The sequence below is a fragment of the Oncorhynchus tshawytscha genome, linkage group LG05 (assembly GCF_018296145.1).
Source record: "Oncorhynchus tshawytscha isolate Ot180627B linkage group LG05, Otsh_v2.0, whole genome shotgun sequence".
Lineage (NCBI taxonomy): Eukaryota > Metazoa > Chordata > Actinopteri > Salmoniformes > Salmonidae > Oncorhynchus > Oncorhynchus tshawytscha.
Genome location: NC_056433.1, coordinates 79242432 through 79254261, shown reverse-complemented (window position 1 = coordinate 79254261; position 11830 = coordinate 79242432). Strand labels below are relative to the sequence as shown.

The window sequence follows — 11830 nt, the reverse complement described above, 5'->3', positions numbered from 1 at the left end:
CCTTGCAAAGCAGCAGCTGCTCTATATCACCTCACAATCGGGCCATCTACTCTCTTTCATAGCAGGCGTAAAGGAAACACAGACTGGACAAGTAGATGTGCAATGGATTATGGTCATTGTAGTTAATTACCACGTTTTATGCTCTAAATTATACTGAACAAAAATATAAATATATCATGTAGTGTTGGTCACCTGTTTCATGAGCTGAAATAAAAGATCCCACTGTTTCCCATGCTTGTTCAATTAACCATAAACAATTAATGATCATGCACCTGTGGAACGGTCGTTAACACACTAACAGCTTACAGACGGTAGGCAATTAAGGTCACAGTTATGAAAACTTAGGACACTGAAGAGGCCTTTCTACTGACTCTGAAAAACACCAAAATAAAGATGCCCAGGGTCCCTGCTCATCTGTGTGAACATGCCTTAGGCATGCAGATGTGGCCAGGGCAATAAAATGTAATGTTCGTACTGTGAGACGCCTAAGACAGCGCTACAGGGAGACAGGACGGATAGATGATCATCCTCGCAGTGGCAGACCACGTTTAATAACACCCGCACAGGATTGGTACATCCGAACATCGCACCTTCGGGACAGATACAGGATGGCAACAACAACTGCCTGAGTTACACCAGGAACGCACAATCCTTCCATCAGTGCTCAGACTGTCCGCAATAGGCTGAGAGAGGCTGGACTGAGGGCTTATAGGCCTGTTGTAAGGTAGGCCCTCACCAGACATCACCGGCAACAACATTGCCTATGGGCACAAACCTACCGTCGCTGGACCAGACAGGACTGTCAAAAAGTGCTCTTCAATGATGAATCGCGTTTTTGTCTCACAAGGGGTGATGGTCGGATTCGCGTTTATGGTTGAAGGAATGAGCGTTACACCGAGGCCTGTACTCTGGAGCGGGATCGATTTGGAGGTGGAGGGTCTGTCATGATCTGGGGCGGTGTGTCATAGCATCATCGGACTGAGCTTGATGTCATTGCAGGAAATCTCAACGCTGTGCATTACAGGGAAGACATCCTCCTCGCTCATGTGGTACCCTTCCTGCAGGCTCATCCTGGCATGACAATGCCACCAGCCATACTGCTCGTTCTGTGCCTGATTTCCTGCAAGACAGGAATGTCTGTGTTCTGCCATGGCCAGCGAAGAGGCCGGATCTCAATCCCATTGAGCACGTCTGGGACCTGTGGGATAGGAGGGTGAGGGCTAGGGCCATTCCCCCCAGAAATGTCTGGGAACTTGCAGGTGCCTTGGTGGAAGAGTGGGGTAACATCTCACAGCAAGAACTGACAAATCTGGTGCTGTCCATTAGGAGGAGATACACTGCAGTACTTAATGCAGCTGGTGGCCACAACAGATACTGACTGTTACTTCTGATTTTGACCCCCCCTTTGTTCAGGGACACATTATTCTATTTCTGTTAGTCACATGTCTGTGGAACTTGTTCAGTTTATGTCTCAGTTGTTGAATCTTGTTATGTTCATACAAATATTTACACATGTTAAGTTTGATGAAAATAAACTAAGTTTGACAGTGAGAGGACATTTTTGCTGCGTTTAGTATGATTGTGTATGGTATAAATTTATTTGTGGATGTCCCTCACCCATTTCGTATGATATATTACAACTTACAATTTGTATCATTAGTTACGAATTTGCAAAATCTACAATATGTCACAAATTTGCAAAATCTACAATATTTGACAATTTTGGAAACGTACAATTTGTTACAAATTTGCAAAAGTAAAATATGTTACAAATTTGCAAAACGAATGATGTTGCGAATTCAAGCTAGGTGGCTAAAGTTAGTTAGGCTAGGGGTCAGGATTTAAGGTTAGGGTTAAGGTTAGGGTTATGTGAAGGGTTAGCTAACATGCTAAGTATACTGAACAAAAATATACATACGCAACATACATCAATTTCAAAGATTTTACTGAGTTAAGGTTCATAGAAGGAAATCAGTCAATTGAAATAAAAGAATTAGGCCCTAATCTATGGCTTTCACGTGACTGGGCAGAGGCGCAGCCATGACTGGGCCTGGGAGGGCATAGGCCCATCCACTTAGGAACCAGGCCAACCCACTGGGGAGCCAGGCCCAGCCAATCAGAATGAGTCTTTCCACATATATTTTTGTTAAGTATAGTTGCAAAGTAACTAAAAAGTAGTAAGTAGTTGAAAAGTTGCTAATTATCTAAAATGCTACGGTTATCTGTGATGAGAGTCAAACTCACAACGTTTAGTTTACTAGATGTTTGCGTTATACACCTACCCATCCACCCTACTGAAGTAACCATCTGTCAGATTGTCACCATAGCAAGAGTAACATGTCATAATCATTTGAGTGTCCCGGACTTACATTTACTATGTTATGTCTAGTCTATGAGACCAGGTTGAGAATATTGGCCTGTTGCAAACTACAACTCCCTAATATATCGCATAATTCAGGCTGGATTTGATTTATTTTTAGAGAAACTGTGCAATGTGAGCATTGAGGTCACAGAAAAAAATGAACGAAATAGAATTCAAATAATTTAACCGACGTTGGTCAATTAGTGGTTTAAAAATCGAAAAATAACAGAAATGTCGGTCAATCGCTCAGCACTATCCGACATCTAACTTGTCATTATGAAAATATATAAACACAAATTGACAGACTCTGCATGACATCAGCAGACTCTGCATAACACAAATAAACCTATCCGATTAAAAATGAATTCCGTAAACGTCAATCTAACAAGCCAGGCAACTAAAAGTAACTTTCTAAACAATATTATGGTTCATTGCTAGCCAGTTAAAATAATGAGGAGACTCACCAAAGGCAGAGTATAGCTGACAGTCTTTCCTTTAGCCATTTTTTTATTCATTATTACAGGAAAATAAATCCAAGACAACATAATTATTTACAAACTAATGGCGAACTAACAGAAAATAGCTTACTGCCACAGTGTAACGAAATAAAAGTAGGTCATTCTATAGGAGCATTTTAGAACTCTCGCATCTTGTCACAGGAGAACTCGACCTACATGAACATATTACCTCAATTACCTCGACTGTAGCCCCTGTATATAACCTCGCTAATGTTATTTTATTGCTGCTCTTTAATTATTTGTTACTTTTATTTTTGTAGGGATTTTTCTTAAAACTGCATGTTTGGTTAAGGTCTTGTAAGTAAGCATTTCACTGTAAGGTCTACACCTGTATTCGGCGCATGTGACAAATAACATTTGATTTGATTTGGTCTGGTTGCTGTGGCAGTCTGGTAACCACGACAACGGACGTTGCGACAGTCGCAGAGACATTTGTTCGTGTCTGCGCGTCAAGGAAACTAACAGTTGCAGCGATTGTCTACAGACATTTCACCGGAGTATAAAATGAAATGTCATTTTGACCAGCGACATTCGTCGCATTCTAATCGTCTACACACAGACATGTCGTTAGACCAAGTATAAACTGGCCTTTAGACAAACTCTGGCTGTGAAGCATACTAGTGTCCAAAGTATATGCCAGTGTTTACTTTTTTACATGATTAAAAAAAATGCTTTTTGGTTGGTAACCAATTTCAGTTGAGTATTTATGCGTGTTTATTAGTCTAACAGCACATAAACCGTTGAATATCACATGTGAATTAATAAACTACAATTTGAATTTAAATAAAATCAAACAGGCGTTATTTCTTATGTCCTTCACTGGTCCCTTTCGGGGTCTTTGACGTGGCATCAATAAACAAAGATGGCGGCTAAGTAGAAAGTTTTCCTGGATTGTTACTTACTTTTGGCATTTTAAGTTGATGGTTTCGCTAAATATTTAATAGCTAACAAATATCTCGTGTCGCTAAATTCCTAGGATATCAATCTTAAAATGGCTGGGTGGTCAGGGTTTTCGGAAGAGGAGCTACGAAAGTTGCAGCAAAAAGGTAACATAAACTTGACTTCAAGCTAGCATAACGTCAGCTCTTGACAATCATGACTTAGTTCTATTACATTACACAAGGTTGTGTTTGTAAATTCAATCTGGAGTAACAGAGTGCGCCCTGGGCGTTCGTAAATTCAAAGCGTTTTGCTCTCGGATCACTGGACTCTTTGGCGGATGAGTAACGTTAGCGTTCTAACCTCACAACGAACAGCAGTCAAGCATTCTAGCTAACGTTGGCTAGCTACTTCCAGACAACACGTCACTGACCATTTTGCTCGCTTTATCAGAGCTGGTTAGGTTATTTTCATGTTATCCATAGCGTGGGTGACTAACTGCTGTTGGCAACAATGTAATTACGTTTTTTTGCCGACGTTTACGTACACGGACCATATTCGACGGGTGTCGAGCGTTTGTAAATTCATCAGTTATTCTGCGCTCTGGCACACTCAGACGAGTGTGCTCTGAAATTGTAGTAGATAGCCAGAACGAATTTACGGACGCACACTGGACAGTCATTGGACAAAGGCATCTTCTGTAGTTTTTTGTTGTTGTTACGATCCGACACTCGGTCTGAACATTAACATGCATCGCATGCGGTACAGTTTGAAGTATAAGGACCTTTGTGACTTTAATATCAGAGAGCAGTATTTTTTTTTTTAAAGTTACATTAATGTACACCTTTATGACAGTGTGGGAACACTAAACCTCTCTTTTACACTGCTTGTTTACAGAAGACAGTGACCACCTGTGCTAATTAGCTATCTAGCATGCTCCACGCACCTGTGTGCAACTGAAGAAGGCCGACAAACGTGTTGTGACTGAAAAATACTGTTGGCTGCAACTGTGATGAAGCCGGTGAAAACAGTGTATAACGTTATTTTTGATGTGGCATGGAAGTAAAGGGCTTTGTTTCTAGAACCTTATCGCAATTGAGAATCGATTCACGTTTAAATGGAGTATTTGGTTGGCTTTGACAGCCGAAACAATCTTTGTCTGAAAATAACATTCGATCCTTGGACCATAAGGAGTAATGGTAGGCTGCTTAAGAGTACATTTTGGCCTTACATAAGGTTAGCTCACGAAAACTCTAGGTGGCTCTAGGTCTTCTGTTCTCTGCCATTAGCTTCGCCCACAACTGCCTCATGTGAACTACAATCCCAACGTCAGTAATCATTGCTTGTGATATGGCTTTCAAAACGTATGACCTTTTCATCAGTGCGAAATAATCCTTCAAAATAAAAAAACATACACTTACTGTAGCAGCTTTGCATAGTTCCTTACAGCTATGGGTGCCTCCATGCAATGAAACTACAGTTCTGCTCACTTCTCAAATTATGCTTACACACAGGTGTTCAGAGCGCACAAGATAGCTAATTAGCACAGGTGGTCGCCTCTTGTCATCCCTCTGTTTTCTGTAACCACACCCTGTAACATGGAATTATGGCCATGTGGGAACACTAACCCTATCATGGTGTGTATCAACTTAATATTTCCAGCTGATATGAAAGATAAGGTACTTATGTTTCCAAAACCTTAACACAATGACATGTATGTATGTTTAGATTGACCGTCAGGGATGCTTAACAAAACTATGCATACAGAAGACACCTTTGTCCAATGACTGTTATGTGTAATGTAATGTAACTGAGATTCATGATCAAGGGCTAGTATAAAGTTAGCTGCTTAGCCAAGATTCGGCTGTCCATATTAGTCAATTCAGTAGCTAGTTACGTCTGTAAAGTGTATCGATATCCAGTATTGCTGTATCTCTGTTGTTTTACCTCATTCATCAGACCAGGCGGTGCCTGCGGCTTTAGGTCGTGGACGGAAACCAGCTCCTACTAACCGGAGTCGGCAGCAGTTGCAGCGAGAGCGAGCCCTCCAGTTAGCCACTCAGCAGAAGAGTGGACCCGGCTCGTCTGCACTACCACCCGAGCAGCAGCTAACCAAGCCTCCGCCGCAGCCCACTAAGGCCCTGCCAAAGGCTGTCATTCAGCCCGTTGTCGCCCCGACAAAGCTGGTGGAGGAACCCAGCCAAAAAGAGACCCTTGCCGTAAACCATGCTCCTGCACCAGCAGAGGACACATCGCCGATTGTCAAGGAGTTGGAAAAACAAGAGGTGGAATTGTTAGTAAGTCTTTGTTATCATAAATTAGGTGTAGATCAATGTCTTATGATGATCTCACAGTTTCCTGTACATTCATTTAGTTTGGCATAGCAGTAATGTTGTTGACACTGACAGGGTCCAAAAACCAAGAAGAGTGCAGTGATTTTATTTGAAGAATACTTATCTTAGGTTAATTAGGCCTGTCCTTTATTGTCTGTAGATCATCCTCATGTTTGTTGATTGCCTTTCTCTGTATTGGGTGTTAATGCTCCTCGTTGTTGTAGTCGGGAGAAGACTCGCATAGAGCTGCTTCAGCAAGACCAAAAGATGATGGAAGAGAGGAATAAGCGCAAGAAAGCCCTCCTGACCAAGACCATCGCTGAGAAGTAAGGACAGATACCGTAGTTCACATTATCACTACCAGTTATTCTGATACACTTTGTTTCCTTTGGACACTTGCTGTGGTTACTCTTGCACAAATTCACCCGAATGCCTGTTTTTCTGTGTACACAGATCCAAACAGACCCAGGCAGAGTCAGTGAAGCTGAAGAGGATCCAGAAAGACTTGCAGACTCTGGACAATATGGTGTCCAATGACATCTGCATACTGAGAGGTGTGATAGAGCAGGCCAGCTGGGACTATAACACTGCAAGGTAACACAATTTGAAGAACATGCTGAATCCTTGCCACGGAGATGGGATTCTTTTCAATCAGGGTGTTTTTCACTCAGGGAAGGTCATCCATTTATTAATACCCATTATTATTGTTGTTGTATCACCAATAAAAAATCAACCACAGCAGTCTGTAGCTATACTGATATGGCAGTGAACATTTCCTTCTTTCAAACTCTGGAAACACTGCTCCCTACAGGTTATTCAGCGTACTCCTTCAGTACATCCCAATACATTGATAAAACAATGTCCCCTCAGATATGAAAAAAGGATGGTCATATGTACATCCTAAACTTGAGAATAATGACGCTGGGCTGAAAAATAACTATTTAAGGAGATAAAGGAATGAGTGGCCTGCACAAGGAATGTTGCTGCTCCACAGTGACTTTTTTTCTGAACCCAAATCAACAACGTTTCGACTTCACAGAAGTCTTTGTCAGGTGAGGTAGGCCATGTATTCCTTCCTTTGCTATAAAACAAATTCCTAATAAATCTGTCTGTCTCCTTTTCTGTTCAGGAAGCGCTATGAGAAGGCGGAGTCTGAGTATGTGACGGCCAAGCTGGACCTCCACAAGAAGACGGAGATAAAGGAGCAGCTGACGGAGCATCTGTGTGCCATCATCCAGCAGAACGAGCTCCGCAAGGCCCACAAGCTGGAGGAGCTGCTGCAGCAACTACACCTCCAGGCCACTGAGGAGGACCAGGAGGAGGAGGAGAGGAAGCGGGAGGAGGAGGAGGAGGGGAGGAAGCGGGAGGAGGAGGGGAGGAAGCGGGAGGAGGAGGGGGGAAGGGGAGGAGGAGAGGAGGAAGCGGGAGGAGGAGGAGGGAGAGGGGAGGGGAGGAGGAGGAGAGGAAGCGGGAGGAGGAGGAGAGGAAGCGGGAGGAGGAGGAGGAGGAGGAGAGGAAGCGGGAGGAGGAGGAGGAGGAGGAGAGGAAGCAGAAGAGTGTCATGGAGAACCAGGGAGAAACAAATGAACAGTCTCCCCCAGATACAGGGTCCAGACCAGGGGTAGAGACTGAGACACAGGCAGGCGGTGCCATGCTCCAGCAGGACTATCCTGCAGTGACTGGGGGCGATCAGGACTGTAAAACGGCCAACATCCCCCTAGCGGGGCAGAGCGAGGCTGAGGCCCCGGCTTCTGCTTCCTGAGACGAGGGGAGGGGTGGTCCATGAGATGTCAGCCCTTACTTTCACTGTTCACTCATACTGACCCAGAATGTCAGTCCTGCCCGTTACTATCTAGCTTCAGTATATTAATACTGTATGTCCAATACATCCATTAGGGGATGTTTCCTCTTTGTGTAACAATCCTGTGTACTGTATATGTATAAACATTCTACCATTGGGGGAAATTCATTTAGATTTGTACTGTCTGAGAACTGGCTCACTGAGTCTTCATTGTGGAGCGAACAACATTGGTATTTTCTTACTGTTTGTCGGGTGGTTTGTCTGTATGCTCTTAATGTGGCTGTGTCAAAAATGCTTCAAGCACTTATTTTGCACAATATTTACATCCGAAGTGAATACTCTCTGTGTCATGCCTAGCCAAGAATATGTAGAGCTGAAAGCATAGCCATTTTTTTTTTTAAATTGGCCTGCTTTGTCTTTATGGTGAAGCTGAAAGGAGGTGGTTAACATTAAACCCCTGAATATTCCTCTGTGCAGATCCAGGCTACAGATGAATAGAAGATACTTGTGTTCACAAAGCAGTGCTGCCAGATCTATTCTCTCTGTATGTTGTAGATCAACATAATATCTGTCGGGGTTTTGCTATCGAAGGGCTGGTATTTCCCAAAACCAAACTCTGTCTCAGGCATATTAAAGACTTGTAGATCTCCAGCAGGCTTCCTAAGGAATGGTAAGGTGATATCTCATAATGTATGTATGCTCTGAGCGAACTGCTCCATGGCATGTTGCTGCTTTACTGTTATGGCTTTAGAACAGCTTGTTTTCAGTGGCACTCTATGGTACAAATGTGTCTACAGCAATATAACATGTATCTGATATGAGTGTGCTGCAGCTAGTTGTTTTGTGTGTAAAAACCAGCTTTATGCCCCTGTGTGTGCCAGGGAGTACCAAATGCTACCAAGTGGTTTGTTTTTCAAATATTATCCTTAGAATGAATGTTGTGTGAATTTGTTTAAATCCAACATCTGTTGTTTTGTATGGAAATGGGCTTATTAAAAGTGGGTGGATATTTAAACATGTATTATTTTTACACTATGTGGTTAGTATTTGGGTATGTGTTCATTTTTTAATTTAAAAAATAAATATTCTGAACATGAATGCAACTGCACAAAACCTGTTCAAATGTAACACTTCATGTCATCTTTGTTGGTTAAATTAGTATGAATGAAGTATTATAATTAAATTAATACGAAACTTTTATCTCTTATGATTTGCTTTGTTTTTGTCATATTTATTATACGAAATGTAGTATTTTGAATGATCTGTTTCATTCTGTCTTTCTAGGTGCTGTAAGGTAAGCGGATTCCTTATTGGAGCTTGTGGTGCCGTAGTGGAGTTTAGTGAGAATAGTTTCGAACTCCCATCGCTTTTTCAAGTCATTTTAAAGTGCAGTAAGCGTTCTGTAAACCGCTCAGATTTTACAGCGCATTGGTCACATCTGGCCGTCTGAAAGGGAGACCATAAACCCAGCTCTTTTAATTAGTTAGCGAGTAGTGAGTGACCACTGAATGTCCCCGCCACCTCACAGGTCAACGCTTTAATGCGTTTAATATCCTGCCTGAAATGATGATATTTTACTAATTTGATTTAATAACAATGTTATTTATTGATGGATGTTTAAAGCCTACCGGTATTTGCGTGTATGCCATTGCTTATGGCCTAATAGTGCATCTATGCCTCAGAAAATAGTATAGCGACTGTTCTTCTATGGGATAAATCGTATTGAAAAAATATAGAGCTGAGTTGTACTAATTTAACTATAGAGGCCGCCCTAATTCAGTAGGGTATGTGACCAACTATTATAGAATCTAAAGGCTATAAGGTAGAAGTATACAAAAACACGAATTGGAATTGACTATTAGCCATTGGGTTTGGTGAAGCGGTAAAGCCCAACAACTTCAGAAAGCAGTAGACTTCTAGAGCACTGTGTGATTTATGTGGCGCTAGAGTCCCTAGACAGGTCGAGAAGGGCCGTGTAACCCGAGAACCAACCACAGAGAAGCTGTGAGATCAACTTTTACTGAAAATCTCCGCCATCTGGCCTGTCGGCGTTATTGAATTTTGACCTTGACACTGGAGTATGGAAAATGAATTGTATTTGCATAAATTATGAATAATTAAGGCTTTGGCCCAATAGCCCAAATGTTTTAATTAATGAATATGCTATATATAATTAATTCCTGATGCGCTTTTATTTTCAACATATATAGGGAAAAGTACACTTTTAATTTCAAATTAGCCTATCAAAAAGTACACTGACATTAAACAACTGATACGCTATTTGTTAATTATTTATGAGTTAAAGTTCATGGTCGAGAGTTCAATTATAACTGCACTGCACAGTTTGCTTATGGCGGTAAAAAATATATATATTTGTGTAAAGGCTCTAATAGGCCAAGGTGTAGCCTATATTTGGGCTTCTTCGATCACGTTATTTATCAAGGTATTTCTAAATGATAGGTCTATTTGTTAGCCTCAGCCATATTGAAATCGGTAATACAGCTGTAGATATATAGTGGCGGCAGGGTAGACTAGTGGTTAGAGTGTTGGACTAGTAACCGAAAGGTTGCAAGTTCAAATCCCCGAGCTGACAAGGTACAAATCTGTCGTTTTGCCCCAGAACAGCCAGTTAACCCACTGTTCCTAGGCCGTCATTGAAAATAAGAATTTGTTCTCAACTGACTTGCCTAGTTAAATAAAGGTATAAATAAAATAAAAAAATATGGAACTGTGTGAAACATATGCTTACCCTGAATTAGAGAGAGAGAGAAAATACAGTTTTTGCTATACATTTTCATATTGATAATGTGGGCTTAATGGCCCGTGGAATCAGTGTAATAAGCATTTAAGCCAGGCCAGGCCTAGCCTGCTCATGTTATCAGATATGATATGGAATCAGACATATTCATTTTCTCTTTTAAGTGTATGACATACAATTATTAATTTAGAAACCGCTAGGCCTGTATATAGCTTATTGAACGAAAGTTAATTTGATTTTATATTGTATATTATTTAATTGTATATTGTATATTATTTAATTTAGCCTACTTTGAATTTTCGTTACTTGTAAAAAAAATGTAGGCCTGTGTTTGAATAATTATGTAAATACGCATCGAAATTGTTGAAAATTGTTCTGAGAAACACTGAAGGTTACTAGGCCTGCATTTGCATTGCCATTGACTTTAAGGATAATTGCAGTTTGGTCAACCAACCAGCGCTTATTCAATTCCCCCAATGAAAACACACACTTTGTATGTTTTTCTGTTGTTGCTGATTTAGTGGTGTATTAGCTGAAATATTGCCTTGCCCTTGGCTGAATAACTTGTACTCATCTTAGTCGGCAGCATGCGTCTCTGTCCGCCGGGCTGACTGGCTGGCTGCAGTGCTGTCCAGTGACCCTTAGTGCCTATTGGGTTAGCGCGTTGGCCCATGTCCACCTTTATTTCTCTAATTGGGAGTAAAATAGCCTCCTAGTTGACTCTCCATATCCTGGACTCGAAACTATGTGTTGCCCCCCCATCCCCTCCACCCCCTCTCCATCACTGATTGCTGCGACGAGGGAATTCTCATTTTGAGACCTGTTGAACTGCAAATCCCTCGCGCAGGCACCGAGTTCGGATTACAACATTCGAATCCACAATTGGCAGATGTTTTCAATAACAATATAATCAACATTGGCCATTTCTAATCGAGATCATCTAAATAATTTGAACGCACAGAAGCTGTTTAATTTTTACTGGTTCGTGGTATAACAGTAGATAATTTACTGCAAGTGTTTCCACTTGGATATAGTATTGATAACCGTATTGCCGATACGTCATTGTGTGTTAAATTTCAGTCCCTCTCTGCCATTTGGGCCATGCGACTCTGAAGGGACATGCGACACGGTCTCTCTCTCTCTCTCTAGTCTCTACCTCTATTGTTCCAACATTGAAAA

At 41.5% G+C, this 11830-nt stretch overlaps 1 protein-coding gene across 1 annotated transcript; it reads left to right on the top strand.

Moving 5' to 3' along the window:
* Positions 1–3711: 3711 nt before the first annotated feature.
* gorab (golgin, rab6-interacting) lies at positions 3712–6690 on the top strand. Its single transcript, XM_024422607.2, has 4 exons — positions 3712–3926; positions 5719–6052; positions 6317–6418; positions 6546–6690. The coding sequence occupies exons 1-4, from the start codon at positions 3872–3874 to the stop codon at positions 6688–6690; spliced, it is 636 nt and encodes a 211-aa protein (XP_024278375.2). The 5' UTR covers positions 3712–3871.
* The last annotated feature ends 5140 nt before the right edge of the window (positions 6691–11830 follow it).